Source organism: Daktulosphaira vitifoliae, unplaced genomic scaffold, assembly GCF_025091365.1.
Source record: "Daktulosphaira vitifoliae isolate Bord-2020 unplaced genomic scaffold, ASM2509136v1 Scaffold_1, whole genome shotgun sequence".
NCBI classification, from domain to species: domain Eukaryota; kingdom Metazoa; phylum Arthropoda; class Insecta; order Hemiptera; family Phylloxeridae; genus Daktulosphaira; species Daktulosphaira vitifoliae.
In genome coordinates, this window is record NW_026099572.1 from 56,333,527 (window position 1) to 56,355,863 (window position 22,337).

General features: G+C 26.4%; 4 protein-coding genes across 8 annotated transcripts; 1 reads left to right on the plus strand and 3 right to left on the minus strand.

Annotated features, from left to right (window-relative positions):
* Nucleotides 1-1,425: 1,425 nt before the first annotated feature.
* Nucleotides 1,426-9,035, minus strand: LOC126901477 (coatomer subunit beta'). 2 transcript variants are annotated; one of them, XM_050677951.1, is made up of 13 exons: nucleotides 8,853-9,035; nucleotides 8,622-8,780; nucleotides 8,366-8,558; nucleotides 5,994-6,341; nucleotides 5,761-5,923; nucleotides 5,006-5,696; nucleotides 4,605-4,943; nucleotides 4,172-4,406; nucleotides 3,720-4,084; nucleotides 3,548-3,659; nucleotides 3,328-3,476; nucleotides 1,869-1,928; nucleotides 1,426-1,610 (listed from the first exon to the last, which is right to left on the minus strand). In XM_050677951.1, exons 1-12 carry the CDS (start codon nucleotides 8,853-8,855, stop codon nucleotides 1,878-1,880), a joined length of 2,808 nt encoding a protein of 935 aa, XP_050533908.1. In that variant the 5' UTR covers nucleotides 8,856-9,035; the 3' UTR covers nucleotides 1,426-1,610; nucleotides 1,869-1,877. The 2 variants fall into 2 exon arrangements, with proteins under 2 accessions (XP_050533908.1, XP_050533899.1); XM_050677942.1 differs by lacking the exon at nucleotides 1,426-1,610 and having other exon boundaries at nucleotides 1,755-1,928.
* Nucleotides 9,036-9,227: 192 nt separating this feature from the next.
* On the plus strand, nucleotides 9,228-17,092 carry LOC126901642 (coiled-coil domain-containing protein 50). Of its 4 annotated transcripts, XM_050678292.1 has the most exons (9): nucleotides 14,181-14,484; nucleotides 14,541-14,616; nucleotides 14,788-14,850; nucleotides 14,926-15,055; nucleotides 15,117-15,269; nucleotides 15,648-15,756; nucleotides 16,246-16,359; nucleotides 16,426-16,609; nucleotides 16,673-17,092. In XM_050678292.1, exons 2-9 carry the CDS (start codon nucleotides 14,613-14,615, stop codon nucleotides 16,810-16,812), a joined length of 897 nt encoding a protein of 298 aa, XP_050534249.1. In that variant the 5' UTR covers nucleotides 14,181-14,484; nucleotides 14,541-14,612; the 3' UTR covers nucleotides 16,813-17,092. The 4 variants fall into 4 exon arrangements, with proteins under 4 accessions (XP_050534242.1, XP_050534236.1, XP_050534249.1 ...); XM_050678285.1 differs by lacking the exons at nucleotides 14,181-14,484; nucleotides 14,541-14,616 and adding an exon at nucleotides 9,228-9,623 and having other exon boundaries at nucleotides 15,651-15,756; XM_050678279.1 differs by lacking the exons at nucleotides 14,181-14,484; nucleotides 14,541-14,616 and adding an exon at nucleotides 9,229-9,623.
* LOC126901740 (39S ribosomal protein L10, mitochondrial) lies at nucleotides 11,266-12,331 on the minus strand. The gene has a single exon (XM_050678471.1). It carries the CDS (start codon nucleotides 12,133-12,135, stop codon nucleotides 11,368-11,370), a length of 768 nt encoding a protein of 255 aa, XP_050534428.1. The 5' UTR covers nucleotides 12,136-12,331; the 3' UTR covers nucleotides 11,266-11,367.
* A 4,205-nt stretch (nucleotides 17,093-21,297) lies between the features above and the next one.
* Nucleotides 21,298-22,263, minus strand: LOC126894616 (uncharacterized). Its single transcript, XM_050665754.1, has one exon. It carries the CDS (start codon nucleotides 22,261-22,263, stop codon nucleotides 21,298-21,300), a length of 966 nt encoding a protein of 321 aa, XP_050521711.1.
* Between the last annotated feature and the right edge of the window lie 74 nt (nucleotides 22,264-22,337).

Genomic DNA, 22,337 nt, shown 5'->3' on the forward strand with positions numbered 1-22,337 from the left:
ATTTTGAACGCTCAAAACCTTTATAAATAAAAAATAACTTTTATTTCTATTTATAAATATTTAATTTTAACTTAAATTAATAAAATCAGAAAAGTATGTGAAATAAATTATTTCTTTGAAAGGAATGCTTTATTGAAATAATTAATTTTTTTTAAGGTCGTATGGTATACTCATTTTATTATTAATACCTTATTAATAAGACTATGTTTCCCCAAGTACAAAATTTGTAAAAGTTAAACATTAAAAAAAAGAAAATTAAATAGGTAACTATTTGAATAATTAAAATTGAATTATAAACATTATGTTATATACTTATCAATTTTTTATTTTTGTATTTAATTAAGTTTTAGTAATATTGGTATAGATTTATACTTGTATTTTGTGAAAATATATTAATAATAAAAAAAAAAATATTTGATTTATTAGCGACATTGTATAATTGACATTTTTATTGTTGTCTTAAAAGTAAAAGAATCAAATAGCTAGCTATTTTGTATCAACATTTAACAAAAAAAAGTTTTATTAAAGAATATTTAAATTTTTATCACTCTCATTTATGCTTGAAACCTAATAATTTTTTTTAAATATTACCTAACTTTTAAATAAATTGCTTGTCAAACGTTATTAAAACATTCTTTTGTAAAAGTGTTAATTTAAAGACTGAAGTTTGAAAATTATAACAGAGACAATCGAAATGGAATATTTTCTTATTTCATCAAAATTTCTAAAAATAAAACTCGTTACATAGCTAAGTTTTGTAATTTGTAGATTCTTTTACTTTGATATTTTATTTTTTGATGCCTACAAGCTTACACGCAATGTAGTACATATAATAATAGTGTTTTAACTATTGCAGTTTTAGTTTTATCACTAAAAAATATTCTTCAAAATATTAGCTGCTACTCAACTGATAAAAATATTTAAATAAGATTTAAATAAATATTTTCTATTTTTTTTTTTTGTTTTGCTTTGCTCTTTAACTACATCAACTTATTTGTAATAAAGTTATATTAATTAGGGTTTTCTTTTTAATTCTCAGATATTGAATACTGACAAAAATAATCCCATATAACATTTTTTTTTTTTAATTTTAATTTATTAAGGTAAAAAAGCATTTATTTAAAATTAAAATAGTATACATTTATAATTATTTATTTAAAATTATTATTTTTTTTAAGTTATTATAATAACAGGAAATTTATAATTGAGAATTATTATTTATAAAAAATAAACTAGTATGTTTATAAATATTTCAAACTATTGTATTATAGTAAACAATTAAATATCATAAAATATTTCTTAGACGCACACTATAAATTTATTATAAATACAAAATTTACAAATATTAAAAATAATATTTATGTGCAATAAATATATTTTCAAAACAAAAACAAATATATGGGTATGGTATATGATTAACTTTGCAAGTATTACAATGGTAAATTCTTAATAATTTTACTGACTTAATAATTATTTGTAAAAATTAGATTAATATTATTATATTTGTCCTCTATACCAGATATTAAAAAACTAATCAAATATGATAATGGATGGATGATTTGATAGTTAAAAATAAATGGTTTGTAAAGTAGCAATACTCATAAAATAATCTGAAATGATGATTATAATAACTAATTAAAACTAAAACCATTTAATGTAATTTTAGTATAAAATATTTTATGGAATGATAATTTATAATATTTTAGTTAAATGAAAATTCAATATTCATGTAATTTTAAGAAATAAATAATACATAGAACAAAATAAATAACATATATTAATACAAATCATTCTCTATATATAACAGTGGACACTGAATAATTTATAATAGTTAACTATAGCATTAATATGTAAATAATTATAGTTACCAATATTTATTAATAATCATCATCATCATCATCAGAAAGCTCTGCATCTAAATTAACACCCTATAATAAAAAAAAATTGTTAGTGTAATAAAAATTATTACTCTTAATTATTTTATGTAAAAACTATAACATAATAAATTATTCTTTTATTATTTATATCATTTTTTTTTATGATATTATTTTCCAAAATTTTCCCAAAAATAAAAAAATTAGACATCAAAATTATATTTCTTTTTTTTTACAATTTTTTACCGTCATTGTAATTTTTAATTATTAATCAAATAGTCGGGATGCAGCTATAGAGAGTAACTAATCTAATTAAAATTACTGCAATGAGGCCAATAAGAAACATTTTTTTTCAAAATAGAATGTTGAAAAGTCAGTCAATTATAGGTGTAAATAAAGGATGCTTTATCTACAAGAACCCTAAGTAGATTTAACCATTTGAAAATTTGTAAAGAAAAATAAAATTATTTCTTTATACTATTGTATAAATAAATAGTTACTATTATTTTAAATCTTGTATTTTAATATTGTGAGTATAAAATAACATCAATGAAGTATGTGTATTTTATTTTAAACATAGTAATAACTTTAAGTTTTAATAATTATAGTTTAAATTCTACACCTGTAGAAAAAAATGAGTGTATATAATATTATACACAATTATTTAATTATAATTAGATGAAAATAATGTTGAATAAACCATTTTGAATAGAAGAAGAAAATTTTTTTATTGGTTTTTGAAACTTAAGAACCCCCAAGTTTAAAACACTATTTGAGCTTATGAAATCAATAAACTTGGTTGCCTCCTTATAAATGTTTGCTAAACTCCAAAAATTAATTTACTAATATTGAAAATTATTAAGTAAAAATTGTTTTAAATAAACAAATATTTTATTGGTTTAAATTAGTTGAAAGTTTTCTTGTTTCTCTCCTAAAAATTAAGAACATTATTAATAAATTCATTCAATTAATCAGTACTGATAGTCTAATAATCTAATTTAAATTAAAAAAAAGAAAATTTATGAAGGTAATTAAATTAGATACACATAAAGTATAATTTAGAGATGTATTTAATTATTGGTTGGTTACAAGAGGAGCAAAAATTAGTTCTGACTTTAATAAAAATAGTGAATTGCCCTCCCCCCCAAAAAAAACTTTTCTGGACTATTCTGGAAAAATAAAATCATTTTTTTTTTATTGAAATAATTTACAAAATCCTATTTTTTGTTTGTATAAATTAAAAAATTATTGTATTTAATTCTATATTATTTATGATATAATATACAAGTGCAATTAGCCTCCATCTTTCAAAACTACTTGCATTTGTTTGCAAGGGATATATAGTGTTTACCTAGGAGAAACAAAACTAATCTTAGTTTTAAAGTAACCTTATTAAATTTTTAGCTGAGAGTAAAGTTATCAAGTTAATCTAAGAGTAAAACTTAGTAATTACTGTAGATTCAATGTCATCTAAATTCATATTTTCTAACTCTGCTTCAAGTTCTTTATCAACATCTTCAAAATCATCATTAACAACTTTTGAGGGAACATAATCGTGTATGGGTTTTGTTATTATTAAGTCATCTTGTTTTTTTTCAATATCTAAAATTAAAAAAAAAATTAATGTTGGAAAACTTTTACAAATAAATAAAAGTGAAAAATAATTATTTTACATGTAGGTAAGAGTATATTTGATTTAAAATCAATATGATTATCTAAATTTAACATTGATTCTTGTGTACTGGATGATTTCATTTCTTCTATACAGTTTCTTTCATGATTTAACTAAAAAAAAATGTATGCAAATATTGTAACACAAAACAAAAAAAAAAATAATTGACTTACTGGAGTACTGACAAATGCTGTAGCTGGTAATTGTTTTTTTCTTTCATTAAGTAAATAAGCTTCTGTTTTTAATGCATCTTGATAGTTCGGAAATAAGTTTTCATACTCATCTGGATTAGCCAATGCTTCACTAGCTTTTATATTTGTTTTACTAAGAGAATCTTTCCATAAAGTAACAATGTATGACATTTTACTTGGCATATAAGACCGAGCAAAAAATGCTGCTTCGGGAAGTCTACCAGTATCTATTAATAGTTGTAAACATTTTTCTAAATCACCCAAAAGTAGGTATGATAAGAATGATATGTTATTCTTTCCATTTAAATGAGTACTTTCAGCTAATTTTTTTACCATTTCACTGTTTCCTAAACAGTAATAAATTTATTTGTAATCATAGGAAATAATACATTTTTTAAGTATTTTATTATGCAAATTAAAGATTAATAAATTACCAGAAGAAGTAGCTAATAATAATAAACCACCATAATCTTGTGCTTGATGTAAACATTCTTGAGCCAACTCTAAGTTAGCTTGTGCAGTTGCTAGTTCAGACAAATGTCTCCATTTTTGAGGACTAGATGCTTCTTTAGCCAACATATGAGCTTTCTCTAAATCTTGTAATTGAATAGCAAGTTCAAATTTATGCTCAACATCAGTTGATACAGCTAAGGCTTGTTTTTTATAACCCTGGTACGTATAATTATTCATTAAAAAAATGCATCTTAAAAAATAAAAATATTCGTTTATAATCTAGTTATTATCAGAATAAAATTGACTTAAACATAGCTTTTATTTTGATAAAATGAAAGAAATAAAACCTCTATTAAATATGAATTGTTAGCTTAAGTTAGAATTGTTATTAAATTTTCTGAAAATATTCTTTACTTGTTTTTCTAAGAAATGAGCTACTCTTGTTCTATATTGAGATGGTACTGATGGTAGTATACGATCTGCTATTTCAAAATCTTTTCTCATAACAGCAGTTTGATATTCTAATACAGATAGTAAAAGACTATATGACACAATATTCAATTCCTTATCACCTAAGTATAAACGGTTTTCTTTGGCAACATATCCTAGAAGATACATTGTGCGGTCAAGATGAGAAACTGTGACAATTTCACCACCAACATAATAATTGATTCGATTAACACCATTAGTATAAATAAAACAATCTCCAACCCATAATCCAGTTTTAACAACTTCTTGCACTTCACCCAACACCTACATAAAAAATTCATCATTCATTTAATTATAATTATTTAACTAGTAAGAATTTAAATTACTTCAAATGCATCTTCCAACCCATCAGGACCAGCAGATTCAAAATTAGATGCCCTTGCAGTACCAAGTACATTTACATCAAAACGAAGAATAAAATATGCTTCATCAGTAGCAAGACAAACTAATTCACCTGACTCTGACCAGAATACATGCCTTGGTTGCGTTTCAATTCTTCGCACCAGATTTCCATTTTCCCAGTCATATAATGCTAACCCAGTTACTGACTTTACACCAAGTAAATATCCTCCAAATATACCATCAGCTCCACCCTCAGGTTTAAAAGACCTTTTTTCTTTAAAGTTTTTAAAAACTTTGATTGTTGAAGAATTTTCTCTAATGGCATATTCAGAATCAGATGACCATACAAAATCTTGAGCAGATCCAAAAGCTTTATTACGTAAAGCCATAGAAGTGTATATTATATATTCTCCATCACCACATACAACTAAGAATCGACCATTTGGATTATGAGATATAGACTGTGGGTATATTTCACAGCTTCCCATATCTTTAACTTGAATTGGCAAACGTTCACCATCTTTTATTTCAGTTCCCTCAGTTTGCAACATCATCTTCAAATTAGCTTGTTGAATTTCACTATGACGTGCCCAAACAATTTTACCACCATGGACATCCATTGACATAGCTGGTTCCTCCCTACCAACTTTTACCATGATACTGCCTTCATCATATCTATAATAAAAAACTAAATAATCATACATCATTTTTTTATATTTTAACCTTTTTTAAACTCTACCCTAATGCTACACTATTTGAACCACGTAAACAGCAAATTGTCCACACACGTTCTAATCCATAGTTTAGTGATGATTCTAATCTATAAGTACCAGAATGCCAAATACGAACTGTACCATCTTCAGAACCAGTCAATACAATAGGAAGTTCAGGATGAAAGCAAACTAAAGACAATTTTTAATACTTATGTTAATAAAAGAATTTTAAGCTAGAAAAACTGTTTAAGAGATATACCAGCGGATATATTTTGTGCATGTCCTTCTAAAGTTTGTACACAGGTTTTGTTTTGATAGTCCCAAATTTTTACTAGTCTGTCATCTGCACCTGATATCAAGTAGGGTTTATCTCCAGCATGATAATAATCAACACAATTTACTCCTTTCTCATGTCCGTCCAATGTGAAATTAGGGGTTGGGGATCCAAGTTGCCATACTTTGATAGTACGATCTAATGAAGCACTAGCAAAAGTGTTATTATCTTTTGGATTTATCATAATTTGCATAACATAATGAGTATGACCCTCAAACACCTGCTGACATGCCCATTGTTTTTCCCAATTCCATAGCTTGATTAGCATATCATCTAAAATTATATAAATTGAGAGAATTAAATAACATAAGACCATAATGTTAATTATACAGAAAGTCATATAACCTAGGTTCATAACTAATAACCGTTTTTAATTCCATAAAGACTAATATAAATGTAGATTTATTAATATTAAAATATTGCCTTGTAACTTAATTTTACTGGTATCAATGACACCAAGAAGAGAGGTAAGTTTGAAATTTTTATTCTTAGATCAAACTCATTTTACCCAAAAATTGATCTACGCCACACATAATTTAGAAATATCTTTCTGACAGTCTATTATTGCCTGCATCTTTAATACATCTTTATCAATGAATATTAAAATACCTAGAGATGAAGCAAAAGTATGAATTTTTTTATTATTAAAAATTTCTTGGTCTCTCTTTTCTCTCATCCCAAGTATAAAAATGTTAATAACTTCTAAAATATTGGTCCATAAGCTGTTATAGATCAATAATTTTCTATGATATAAGCTAACTTATGTTATCATTTATAAAATAAAATTGATATCTTTTTAAAGGATAAATGATGTACTACAAAAATATTTAATAATTAAGGTCTGAATTTTAATACATATTGCAAAAAAGTTAACTTACATATAATGGAGAATTATATGTATAAAATTAATGTATATAATGGAGAATTAAAAAATGATACTATTATCTTGCATAATATTACATTTTTTTGATTTTTAAGACAATTTTAGATTATATTAACACACTTTAGAGCATAATTAGAAAAAATTAAGTTTTTTTATTAAAATTATATAGATTAAAAGCGTGTTCTGGAAAGGTATAAAACAATTTTTATATGTAGTATTTTTCTTTATATGCAAGAATAAGTTATTATATATATCTGATAGGGTTGGCTTAGCCCTCAAAAATGATGAAAATCACCTTTATTTTTATACAAGGTGATCATGAAGTTATTAACAATTAAAAGTAATGACTGGACGTTAAGCAGTGTTGCTATTTTTATCATCTGTCTTTTCCTAACCATACTCTATGTTCCGCTTATGTATAAAAATGACAACTCCTAAAGTACTAGTCTAAAAATTGTTATCGACCAGTTATTTTCTAAATTAGATTATTTTCTATTTTATAAACTAGTTAATATGTATGTTAATATTATATGTATGTTGCCATTAAAAAAATTAAGTTGACATCCCATTAAGTTATAAGTTATGATTTTGGAGAATAATTATTAGTTAATAAATCATAAAATATGTGTAACTAAAAAATTCAAAATATTTTTTCGAAATTGTATTTATTTTGCGAATATTTGATTGGTTTATAATAAAATGAATCCTCTGTGTTATTATTTTTTGTTAGGAGGAAATAAATTGAGTTAAATTACCTAAAAATTTTGTTTTAGTTGCACTTATCAAATATTATGTTTAAAATACTGTATTTTTAAAATATAAAATCTTATTTAACTAAGTATTAATAATAGTTTTAATATAAAAATTAGTCAATGTCTTTATTTAATTAATATATTATCAATATATTTTATTTCAAGGCAATTTTATAGAGGATATATTAATATTTTACATGACATTTTTTAATTTCTGGAGCGTTTTTATACTTTTAATACACTTTTGTAAGGCAATTATAGAAGTTTTAAAAAATATTTTTCAATTTTTTTTTTTGAGCATTTCAGTCAGGGTTCTATTAATAATTCATAAATTAAAAAATATATATAACTTAAAATAAATAATCCCTATTTTTTTTTCATTTTGTAAGCAATTTTATAAATAGATTATCCTATGCAAGTATATCTATCTCAGATATATATCTCATACAGAATATCATTTTTCTACTATTTATTTTAACATAATATAGATAGGCATCAAGCTGAAACATTTTAGAGGCAATACTGTGATTGTAGAATAAAATAATACAAATTATAAATTGACCCAGAGATTACAAGTATACTAGAATTATTATATACAATGCATGTATATAAACATTGAAATTAATAAAATAAAATATATTTAAAATATATTAACAACATACCACTACTTGTTAGTATAAATGGTTGTGTTGGATGTACAGCAATACTTCTTAAATAATCAGAGTGAGCATCCAGCTGATGAACTCGCTCTAATGTATTATAGTTGATAACTCGCAATTGCATGTCGTCTGAACCCGTAACTATCCAGTTTTTTCGAGCAACAAAACGAGCTGCCCTAACAGGTAATTCACAAACCTGTAAAAAAAATAGTTTTGTTAATTTCATAATGTTACTAAAATTAAATACTATGATACTTGCTTCGTAAGATTTAATGAGAATAGCTGTCTCATGATTCCAAATATGTACATTTCCATTATAAAGTGATGCTAACATCCATGGTTCTTTTGGATGGAGATCAACACATTTAACACGATCTGACCTAGCAGTTAAGTTACGCTTAATATCTAAACGTAGCGGCTGAAATATTGAATTACATTTATAAATTTAACTATCAAATTCTTAGTTTTAAAATAAGTTTAATTAGTTTACCATCTCGTTTACAAGTGTCAAAAATACAATTAAGATTTAAGTTCAATATTACTTCATACAATTTTATAAACACATCTGTTCGTAACACTTCAAAAAAATAACTTTATTATGAGTGAAAAAGTGAAATACAATTATTACAAAAAAAAGGTTGGATAATGTTGTCGTCGGCATACTCGTTATCAGTATTATGTGTGAGATTATCAGCGGTCGTGGACGTGTACGACAGTGTACCAACATGAGCACCTAAAAAATATTTTATTAAATTGAATCTAATCTACAGGTTGTGAAGAAATGCTACGTTTTTGGATTACAACAGGTTTTACTCTCCTCTTGTCCATTCACCATTTCCTTACAAATCTATAATAATAATACCATCAAGTCATCAACAATCCTCTGTAGTGTTCTATCTACGCGCTACGTTGTTCATTTCTGTGCTCTGTTATGAAGCCTTAAAAATATTCCCGTTATATGTTAAGAGCTATATATTTTTTGTAATGACAATAACGACATTGGCATATCGCAAATTTCGAGGTCGCATATGGATTTGTTTTGATTTGATGACGCGCTGTAAATATTTTCCGTATTGTTGACGTCAAAAATTTTCAATGACAATTTTTTATAATATTACAAATCAAATGATATCTTTTTGCAACTAGTCACGTTAATATTTTACTCATAAGATGCATTGTCAGTTCAATGGAGTCGGATCAATGGGAGATTCCAACAGGAAAACTAGTGACACGTTGCCCAAACCCGGAAAAGTCGATGCAGGTAAATATTTTACTTATAACAAAATACGTTCTGCATCATAGTTTCCACTACTGTGAAAGTGCGAGTACTCTTAACCATTTTGGTGGCCTTAATTTTATAATAGGAAAGTATTTTTTGGGGTTAGTAAGCTACTTTCTCTATTCATATTTAAGAATAAAGACATTATTATATGTTTTTTAAATTAAGTATAAGTATTCTTATAAACAATTCGAATGCTTTTTGTTATATCAAATAGACATTTGTTATTTGTGTAGTTCCTATAATAGACCAATTAAATTGAAAATTTGTTAGAATAATTAAAATTATTTAAAAATACCATAATACTGAATACTTTATAAAAAATTTACCTATAAAAAATATCTGTTCTTAATTGTTAAAAATAATCTAACATATATAAGTCATAATAAAAATAATAATTATTAATAACAATACACTTTTTATACGTAAATAACTGATTTTACCTATTTACAATAAAAAATTTCCTTTATAACATCAAACAATTAAATTTAATATAAATATTTAAAAATAAATACAACTTGATTTCAGTAAGATCATAAAATTGACACCCAATCATTTTAAAAGTTAGGAAATATAATATATTTTTAGTATTTAAAGTCAAATAAGTATAATAATAAAAAAATTACTATTTTAAAATAGCTACCTGAATTAACTAATGATATCATAATAATAATATTTAAATACTTATAAATATTGCTATTTAATTTAGTTATTGTTACTATATATTTTAATTTTGTATAATCTTATAAATCTGTGCTTTAAGTACACTTAATTACCACCACAAATAGAGAGATGCTTTGGGTACTTAACACTTCCAAATATTAAAAAAAAAAGTTATATCTATGATTGCAAAAAAATATTTTTATAGAGGGGTAAATTATATTTATTACACCCGAAAATTTTGTATTATTTATATTTTTATGCTAAATGTTATTTTAGCAATATATTTTCTGTGTTATAATCTAGTTGTAATTTTAACTCATAAGCCTCCACATAAATTGTTCAATGGGTCTTAAAGGCACGATCTGGGAGAGTCAAGAAAGAATTTAGCTGCCCAAAAAATTATAATAATTACATGTAAATTTCAAGGAGATAAATTAAGTTAAAACCTAAAATATTTTGTTCAAATTGCACTTTAGGTGGGGCTTATAATCTTTTCAAAGCATTAAATCCAAAGAAAATAAAAACTAGGTAATTTTACTTTGCCCTGAAAAGTAGTTTCGAGACAAATTTGTTTTATCAGAAACCAATTAACTAATTGTTTTATTTTTTAAGTAGTACAATTATATTAATTAATATTAATATAATCACTATTATAACATATTAATATCAACTAATGTATAACTTATAGGATAGGAAAATGTAAATATTTTTTTGTTAATTTCTGTATATGAAGCTTCAATTTTTACTTAAATATTATAAACATTTTTTTGTAGCTCAAGGCATTTATATTAACAAACATAAGTTTTACATAAAAGTACATTTTAACCCTGATTCTTTTGAATAAATTTGTATTCTACAATTATTTTTATTTAAATAGCTTTTTAAAATTAATTTTCAATGTGTGTTATACTACTAAACTAAGCTTTTTATATTGATTTAAGTTAACTTAAAAGAAAGGGAATAAATGTAAATAATATTATTTATTTTATTTAAATTTATAGTACCGATTAACATGTTAATCTAAAATAATTGTGTTACAACATTGACATAATTTTATATTCTTCTAACTAAAATTTTCCGATGTATCGTCTTTTAAATTATTTTTTGCCAAGGATTTTCCATATTCTTCCAAATAGTGTGCCATAGATAGTTGAGTTTGTCCAATTCTATGTAAGCATCTATTGTTTATTTTATCAAGTAATCCAACTAAATGAGCTCTTGCATTATCTATTGTACCCAAACTTGCATAGTCTTCAAGTTGTGTTTTACTCAAGAATTTACCATCTACTATTCCAGCTAATAAAATTAGGTGTGGCATTTTTTTGATCATCTGTAATAATTTTGGTACTTGTAAAGTACTACTGAAAAGTATTGAACTATGTGAATGAAACAATTGTAAAACTGCTTCATAATTGGTATTAGTTAAAGCCACCTTTAATGTACTTTTACCATAAATAGTCAAGTTCATTCCAGACATTTTAAATGTTTTGTAAGACTTAAAATCTTTTTCAGCATTTACTGGGTTCTTGTGAAATACTGCTACCATTGCACTCTGTTCAAAAAGTTCACGAACTTCTTTTGCTAAAATGCGTTCATATGGATTATCTTCCACAGACTTAAATTTCTGAACTAGGGGTTTTGGACATCTTTCAGTCCAAGGCATCTTATGGGGAATAGGCCAGTCAAATTTTGGCTGAATAATAGCGTTTATTGTAGCTCGATAATGATGTGGTGCTCGTGGTTTTTGCACATTTATTCTTCTATGCCTAACACTTATCACAGTCGGTATAAAAGTTTTGGTGCAAATAACTTTTACTGAACTACTTAACATGTTATTTTTTTTTTAGAGTAAATTAATTATTCGTCAACTGTTAACTAATTAATAAAAATGTCTTTAAATAATGTTTATTTCATTAAATAATTCTAAGATACATTGCATATAAATTAAATGTTAAATAAAAACTAATAATTCTAGGAACAATTAATTAATAGCCACTCAATTTTGCAATCAAATTTGTGAATAAAAAAATATTAACTTACGGATAAATATTTTGATAAATAACCTCAATTTTATACGTCCACAGAAACAGTGTGACCATGTAAAAAGTAAGATAGATATCACCGATCATATTTTTTTTCTTGAATTGTCGCTTCTACATAAAGAATTGTTCACGTATAAGTACTTGGGTACTGTATACATGTCATGAGAAATTTTAATGTTAATTAAATTCGTGTTAAGTCCTTTTTAAATTTTATATTTTCTTATTATATTCAAAGTTTTAATATTGTGTTATTTCTAAAATTCTTCAAAAAATAACAAAATATTACACATTTCATTTTACTGTTATTAATTAATGTTAAGGTTCAGTTGACTTAAATGACTTTTATTAATTATATTTTTATTCAATTATTATTCAAATAATTAAAGTAGTTTATTACATCTACTAAAAATTACATGATTGTCGTTTGTAGAGGCCGATTAATCATAGAAGACAAGTTGTCGGAACGTCGTTTAAAAAAATTCTAAAATATGCTAGTTTTACTAAAAATTTTGGTTTTAATGCCCTATAATTTCTAGAAATCATGATTTCGAATTGTTTTTTATCTTATAGTAGATTACGTTAGCTTTAATTTAATGTAGGTTTCTTAAAAAATTATTAAAATTTGAAAAGAGAAAAATTTTAATATGATTTTTAAGCCCTAACAAAATCTTTGTTAATGATTGGATTTCCCAAAAAACATGTAATCAACAAGGCAAATGTTTGAAGTATTATCATTTTGCTATAATCCGTCCAGTTTTAAAAAAATGTATAAAGTAAAAACTAAAAATATAAATACCGGGACTAAGGAATTTTTCAAAATAATGTCGTTGATGGAAGCCATCAAGTTGAATCAACTAGATACGTTTTATGGTTGTATCGTTGATCAAAATAGGACCAGTAGGAGCAGTTTTTTATTTTACCAAATAAAAAAATTATTGCATCTGGACCCCTTCATATTAGATTTCTTATAACGCTACTTTATCATGGCCTAGTATTGATAAAGAAAGTTTTTATAAAGTAATCATCCCCAAAATCTCCATCTAAATACTTTTCCTGGTATATTGCGACTAACACAGTCGCAATATACCTTGTGCAATATATATTGTGTTAATAATATGATAAATATTATTGTAGATAAGTATTAACTTTATAATTAAGTGACAGTAATTATCAACACACAATACGTTTATAATTACTATTTACAACTTAATGAATATTATGTACTCAGTATTATAAAATCTATCGAATTAATAACATCGATTCATCATTAACCATGTAACATATAAACTAAATGAAATTTAAAATACTTTACAGTAAATAAAAATAGTCATGTTGTTACACTTGAGTTACAACAAATTATTTAGTAATAATTTGGGAACAACGTTGTTTCGGTCCGTTAACAGACGCGCCAGTTAATGGTGTTGTGTCCATTGGGGTAAAAAAAAAGAAGTAGTGGGGCGATGAACAATCAACAAGTCGCCATCGGTCTATAGATGTTTTCTAACAATGTCAAGCGGCATACGCGGTCCGTCGTCAGAAGTGGCTTGTATTGCGTTTGATTGTTTATTTTAATGTTGCTCTGTGTATCGTTTCTTAAAAAGTTTTATTTTTTATAGCTATTTTGTGACTATGATATTTTTGAATGTATTACTTCGTTGAAAATTTTTAAATCGCCTGGGTTTGTAGTATTATTTACATCTCATCGCGTCTTTGGCAGATGGTTGAATTTAAGGACATTTTTCGAACCCTTGGAATTCATATGGATAACTGGGGGGTGACGTTGGTTGAAAATCAAAACCACCTGCTGGTTGCCTCCAGCAACAGGTAGCTATGCGTTTTCCGTATACACCCATGGAACTATGGCTTTTGTCTGAAATACTGATGGTTCGATTGAATATTACATCACCATTATCTGTAATTTTCATTGGTAATAAACATATCTGGGGTCGACTTATAAATCTACTACGGGCTACTAAAAATATTTGTGAGGAAACGCTGAAGTTTCATTTAACGTGATGTCGTACCAACCGGTTGGTAAACCTGATACCCACATAAACCCGATAAACATGCGTGCGCACACTGAAAATCGTCCAGGCGTGAAGCACTGTGACTAACACAATGAACATCATACAGGCCAGGTAGTTTTATTCCTCCGTCTCTTAGTAATTATATTCTCACAGGCTATTCATTTTAGTTCATTCCGGGTGTTTATACAATAGCCCACTAACATTTCTGTTTCGACGCTACGGATACCACGTTACAATGGATGTGTAGGTACCTACATTTATTTTATATGTAGGTAACATAATTTTTTCCTTTAATTAATTCGGCTATCTTCATTTTTTATTAGTTTCTAATTATTATTTCTTTTGAGAAAAATTGTATCTTCTGGTCTTAATATTATTAATAATGATTTTAAATTTCTTTAAATATTATTTTAGTGTGTAAGGAATGGATAGTTCACGAAGATGGTGCATTGGCCTATCAATTACAAAAACTGGAAGGTAGGTACCCTATCATATTTATATTTTATAGGTAGTTAAAGAGTTTATGTTTTGTTTTTATTATTTTTCCTCTAGTGGACAAACATTACAATGACAATCGATCACGAAATGCTATTGTTCGGCAAGACTTACCAACTGCTCGAGAAGAGCAAGAACGTGAAATACGTGAAGCTGAACAACGTTATTGTGCTTTCATTAAAGAACAGTAAGTTGAGCTGTTCTTTATTTGTTTATTAATAATTTATTATTCTCTATACATATTATAGGGAGAAGAGAGATCTTAAATTAGCATTGGAGTTAGCGGAACATATAGCAAAGAAAAAAAATGCCAATGAACTTAGCTTAAAAATGCCTACTCCAATAGAAAATGTTCGACATGGTATTTTAAAAAAATCAAGTTATCCAGTTCATGTGAATAGGTATGATATAAATATTAAACAGCCCATATATCTTGGTTAGGAAATTATTATGCATATATTCAAAACATGCATAAAATAAAAAATCACACCTCCTCAATATTTCTATCTTTTTGAATAAGTATTAATTTTTTTTTTTAATTTACATATTAGTATTTTTCATACATACAGTATGAAAAATACTATTTAAAATTTTATTGCCTGAAATACATGCACCCTTATGCTGTTATAAACACCTAGCCTTAGTGCATTATAAAAACCTTATATTTCTCATTTTTGTATTTTATTCTTTCTAATTAAACCATTTACTTACAAAAAAGGGTATATAAAATATAAATTAAATATAACTTAATTTTGCATTACATTTCAATTTTTGTTTAGCAGGTTAGAAGAGACTAAAGAATATACCGAGTTAGATATTGATGATATTTTAAATGATATTGAATATGAAGAAGAATGTAAGCGACATATACAAGAAGAAAAAGATGCTGTGAGTATTGAAATATTATTTTATTTTGACAAATTTTGATGTTGAAGAGTACATATATGACTGAATGTGTTTGACGGGTGTAGTCTTTAGTGCACGTTGATTTTGAAATTCGTGACTAGAGTTACACTCGTCAAATTCAGTTAAATAACCTACAATAGATACGATTAATAATCAATTAAATAATAGGTTTTAATTCAAGCAATAACCAGATTCTTTGAAGAATCAATTATCAATTTAAAGACTTTCAATTTCCATTGACTGTTATAAAATGTTCATATATTGTTAATATATTAAATACATAAAACTAAATGTTTCATTAAAATAATTTTATGAAATTTTTTCCTGTAAGTTAATTCATTAAGGAATTAACTTGAAAAATACAAAGATACAAAAAGCCAATGGAGAGAGTGCATTATAAATTATAACACATTACTCAAGATTCTCCTCTTAAATTAAATTATTTTTAAAAACTCAATCTTGTTATGTTAGGAATTGGCAAGGAGACTTCAAGAACAGGAACGTCCTTTATCTGTTGAAGATCGAGATAGATTAATTGCTATTGAAACACAAGATTGTGAGTTGGCTAAACTTTTACAAGAAAAGGTATGTTTATGTTTATAGTCTTTCTTATTTGATTAAATCTATTGTTAATTTATATAACTTATATAGGAAAAGGCAAAGTTAAGGAGAGCACGCGAAAAAGCAAAACAAAAAGCATTATTAAGAAAATACCAGCAATTAGAAAAGTTACCTGAAAGTGAAAGTCCCGTTCAACCTGAATCACTTTCTAATATTGCAATTGCTATTGATCCTACCTATAGTCCTAGGAATTTAGAAGCATATGAGGCACCTAGTAATTTATAAAAAAATAAATGTTTTAATAGTTATAATTATTTATTTATTTTTTAAATTTCAGCTTCATCGAGTAATGTTCCACCAATGGTTGATATTTCACCATACATGCCTATTCAAGGACAACGAAGAAATCAATCTGAAAAGAAAAAAAAATCTAAATCTTCAGATGGTGTTACTTCATTTTTTAAAGTATTTAAATAAGTAAAAATGTGATATTTGTTTTTGTATTATTAGTTTTAAAATATGTCTTTATAATAATTATAAATCAAAATATTTTCTGTTATTCCACCAAATTTTTCAACTGTGTTCATGGTTTTTCTTTATTTATTTATCTATAATGTTAAATTGAAGTTTTCAATTTTTATCTAAGAAAAATTATAGATAGTATTCATAATTATAATTTGAAGTATTATTAGTTATTTTCATAATGTGAAATTAAAATGAATTTAATATACTTATATCTAAATTATCTCAATTACAATTTGTGTAAGCTTAATTGCTTTTGCTTATATTCATTTGCGATTAAACAGATTATGGTAAAATTAACATGGGCTTAAATCGAAGAATTAAGTAGGAATATCTAAACATGATTTAAAGTAAACTTTAATACCACTGATAAATAAATCTAGACTTGAGGGAAGTATGAAAATGGAATACCCTCCTCCCTTGGTGGTGACAGCTTTTTAAACTAATATAGTCCCAGTATTTTTGCACCAGTTGATACTTATACAAGACATTTTTATTGTACCAATGCTTAGAGCCCCTACCAGAAAAAATGTCTGAATTCAATATTAAATAAAACTTGGAATATAGAAATTCATGGACGCCTATCTCATAGAATTCAAAAAAGATTTTTATTCGCCAAACATTTTTTTAAATTATATTTCAAAATAAATAAATAAATGTTACTTTAATCTAATATATTGAATAATTATACAGTATGAATAAATGCCAGTTTAAACAAAAATTAACTGTGAAATATAGGAATCCTACCGATTGCAATGAATAATTTTGTTGTCAGTTGTCATAGCAAACTAGTATACACTGTAATAAAAAAAAAAGGTTAACCAAACTTAGTAAAATATATTTAACCCGACTAAAAAGTAGATTTTTTATTGCGTAAGTTTTGATGCAAAGCTGAAAAGGGATTGGCTATACCATGATGTGTTATTTTTTTGTATCTATTCATGAAGTTTTAAGATCTTGCTGGGCCAATTTTGTTGGTTTATGCTTCTGATGAACACTATTTTAATCTAATTAAATCTATCATCGCTTTAATTTGGAAAAAGTATTTAAATTTTAGAAAATTAAGAAATATCTCAAAATTACAATACCATAAAAAATAAAATTTTCAAAAAAAAATTGTCTGTATTTTAAAAAAACTTAATTATTTTTTATTTAAAACACTGATCCTGATGAAGTTTTAAAAGGGTATATTGAAGACTGTGAAAGAAAACCCATTGAAAAACCTAAGTAAAGGATGTAGTGACGTATTCACGGGAGAACTATGTGGTCCAGACCCCATGAACTTGAAATCAAAATAGTGGGAAGTAGTAGAATATTGAATGTTCCCACTATTCTCCGTTGTAAAACATATCAATATGTTAGACATATTTATTTTCAAATTTTATTAAAAAAAAATATATATACACTAATTTTTTTTAAAAGAACCACATTTTTGAAGAAACCACCATATCTTCTAAAGGATTTGCCCTCTTATAAGTTGTCTACTTATTAAATATCGAGACGTGTATTAAAAAATTATTTGAAATTTCAAACTAATTTAAGTATAATGGGTTAAAATTAAACTAATTATAATTAAAGTAAAATCTTTTAATAATGCGTATTAAGTAATATAAATTATTTATCTCTGTCATAGTATTTCGCTTTTCATGTATATAAATCAGTGTTGGGAAAGTTCCTTTTTAAATGGAATTCGTTCCGTTCCCCGTTCATTTTCTAAAATATGAACTCGTTCCAGATCCTAATTCTTTATATTAAGAAGGAACTTGTTCCAGATCCAGTTCCTCCAAAATAAGAACTCGTTCCACTCTTCGTTCCTTTTATAAGTTATTTAAAAAATTGTGGCAATGAGATCATGATAACGGTCATCAATGATTTTCATCAGCAGTCGAATACAAAACAAATTTGTAGTATTCCTTATCTAAAAGTATTCGAAAATTATATTTATAAGCAGGTAGTAAATGCTAACGACTTGTGTCAACGCGACCAATGTCTATTGTCTACATATAAGTTAGAAATAATAAATCAGAAAACCCAAAACCTTTAACATAAATTAGTTAACAAGAAACGACGATAATATTCGGTGCATTATTTAATATATGTACACATATATTAAATATTTACTGTATACCTACATGTGATAATAACTCTATCTATAATCAATTGATTCATTTAAACAGCCTACGATCTCGGCTGGGTATATAGGGGACTTCCATTGTCAAAAGTCAACTAAAAATACCATAATATTTTAATGTCTAGATACGAAGAAAACTACACTAAAACATGTTTATAAAAAATTTTAGGAACTGTAATTTCCGTTCACGTTCCTTAAAAAATGGAATTTGTTCATTTTCCTCGTTCCTTTATTTTAAAAGGAAGCAGTTCCTAGCATCGTTCCTTCAAAAAGAACTCGTTCCAGGAATCCGTTCCTTTTGGAACTAGTTCCTTCTCAACACTGATAAAAATATATTTTGCATTTTCAGCATAATCGTTAAAAATTTGTTTAAAATTTCATCAGCTAATATAGTTGCTAATTAAAATTTATGTTAACTTTTTGCAAATGTTTTGAAATAGGTAAACCAAAACCTGATAATAAAATTAACGCAATAATAAATTTTCCATCTAACATTAATTTTTGTCAACCTTTTTCCACCAGTATCGTTATCATTCCAACCTGATATTTCAGAAAAAGCACTGTTTAGGAAATATGTAAAAAATTTAGAATTTCATTAATTACATTTAAACAGTTCATAATTAGCCGTACACTATATGATTTTTAATGTCGATGAAACGGGCTTATTTTTTGAATGCGCACCAGATAAAACATTAATGATAAAAGGTAAAGAATGTTCGGGTGGAAAATACGGTAAAGAACGCATTACAATTATAGTGGGAGCAAATATGTCTGGAACTTAAAAACTGAAATTATTTGTCATTGGTAAAGCAAAGAAGCCTAGTTGTTTTAAAGGAATTAAATCTTTACCAGTTGACTATAGGTCAAATAAAAAGGCTTGGATGACTTCGTCGTTATTTAGTGAGTGGCTTTTAAATTTTGATAGAAAAATGAAATTAGAAGATCGAAAAGTTCTACTATTCATAGATAAAGTACAGCTCATAATCACGATATTAAATTAAGTTCCATTAATGTACATTTTTTACCACCAAGTACAATACTATACTTCAGCCCATGGACCAATGCGTTATAAAGAATTTCAAAATGTTTTATAAGAAAGAAATAATCAGACCGGTTTTAAAGACAGTGATATAATTGCATTAGATAACTCAACTACTATTTCTGATGTAAATAGAATTTTGTTGCTAATCATATTAATTTAGACGACAGAAGTTTTTCACGTTATGTGAAAATGGACAGATAACGAAATTTTATCAGACACCATCGAAAATACCAGCGAGAGTAAAGACGAACCACAAAATGAGTAGGAAGTAATTTTTGAAGTTACAATTCAACAAGCTAAACATACTTTAAAAACACTAAGGAATTTTGTTGAGACAACTACAGGTATGGAAGATGAGGCTTTTTCTGCTTTATCTAATTTGGAAGACGTCATGACAGAAAGAAGTAATATTAAGCAAACTTTAATGACACATTTAAAAAAAAAAAAAAATTTATTCAGTCATTTTAGTATTTTTAGTATTCAATTTATATATTTTAGGCATCCATATTATTTATTATTCTTATACATTATACAACATACATTTATATTATTTTTTTTTTTTTTTTATTAAAACTCGATATCTCGAACTTTTTTCTGTCCCCTTTGATATTCGACATAACGAGAATCTACTTTTAAATTTTATTATCACAAGACTTCCTAAATACTTGAGAATTGAGTCCACCTCGAGAACTCGAAATCGCAGCTCAAAACTTAAAATTTATTTCTCGTATTCAGATTTTCTTTAATACATTATTGATTTCATTTGGTGAAAGTATTTTGTTGCAAAATAAACTAATATTATAATTATTATGATTTAATGGAGAAAATAGATTTCCACAACCGCGTTAAATTTTTTTACAAGTATCAGAAGGCGGAAGTGGTCTTTTAGCAAATAAAATGTTTTCCAACATATTTATTGGGATATTATTAGAATTTTCAATAGATTTAGAAATAAAATGTTGAATAAAGGATTGCTTTTTACATATTTTATTTTAAAAAAGTATTACTTAGTAGTTAGTACTTATTGATATTTCAATTTTATTTAATTCAGTTAGTAATTCAGCCAATAGTGTAGTGCCGCACAATTCTAGCCTTGGTATGATTGATGGATGCACAGGCGCAACTCAAGACTTTGAAGTGAGAAGTACTAAGGACCATTTAGCTTTGGTTGTCATTACTCAAATATACAATCATCCACCAAATGAATTTGGGAGGCATCACAGAAACCATGTAATTGAATAGATTGTGAGGGTTGATATTCGACAGATCATGGGATATTGAATAAAGCAACTTGCTCAAAAGATCGATAGAATAATTCCCATCTTGACTGAAGGTCGGCTGTAAGATGTGTTTCCCAATCCAACTTAAGTGACCACAACTGTTGCATAAAAATTTTGTCTTTAATTAGAATAGGTGTTAAGAACCCAAGTGGATCATACACTCTATTCATATAAGACAAAAGAGTGCGTTTTGTCATGTGTTTAACAGGAACCCATTCTTTCGATGAAAATTTAAATTGATCCAATGCAGGCTGCCATAATAGACCCAAAGCACTTACAGTATCTTCATCATTTAAACTCAGTAGATAAGTTGGATCAGTATTGGACGCAGAAATGTTATTGAGAACTTCTTGAGACTTTGAACACCATTTTCGGAGAGGTATTCCTGCACCCAGCAACATCTTTGACGCATTTTGGTAGAGCTGAATACATTTTTTAACACTAGTAGCGCCACTAATAAAATCATCAACATAGGAGTCTTTTTTGATTGCACGTTTCACTTCAGGCTCCTGAAGAACTTGATTAGCTAGCTCTGTGAGGCAACGAGTAGCCAGAAATGGAGCTGACTTTGTTCCGTAAGTTACAGTTAACAATCGATAGTGTGTGAGAGGGAGATTTGAACGAGAACGATATACTATACGCTGGAAATCACAATCAGCAGGATCCATACGTACTTGTCGATACATTTTTTCTACGTCCGCCGTGAGAACGACTGAATGAAGACGATAGCAAAGTATAATTGAGTACAGATCACTTTGAACAGTAGGGCCACGCATCGTGATATCGTTAAGTGATACACCAGAAGAAGACGTTGCAGAACCGTCAAACACTACACGAGTCTTGGCTGTTGTGCTACTTAACTTTACAATTGCATGGTGTGGTAAATAGTAAACACCTGTGTCTTTTTCGTCCTCTACAACTTCCATATGTCCTCTTGATAGATAGTCTTGCATGAATTTATCATATTTCAATGCTAATTTTTCATCCCGTTCTCCAAATTATAGATTCTAGTACGATCCATTTGAAG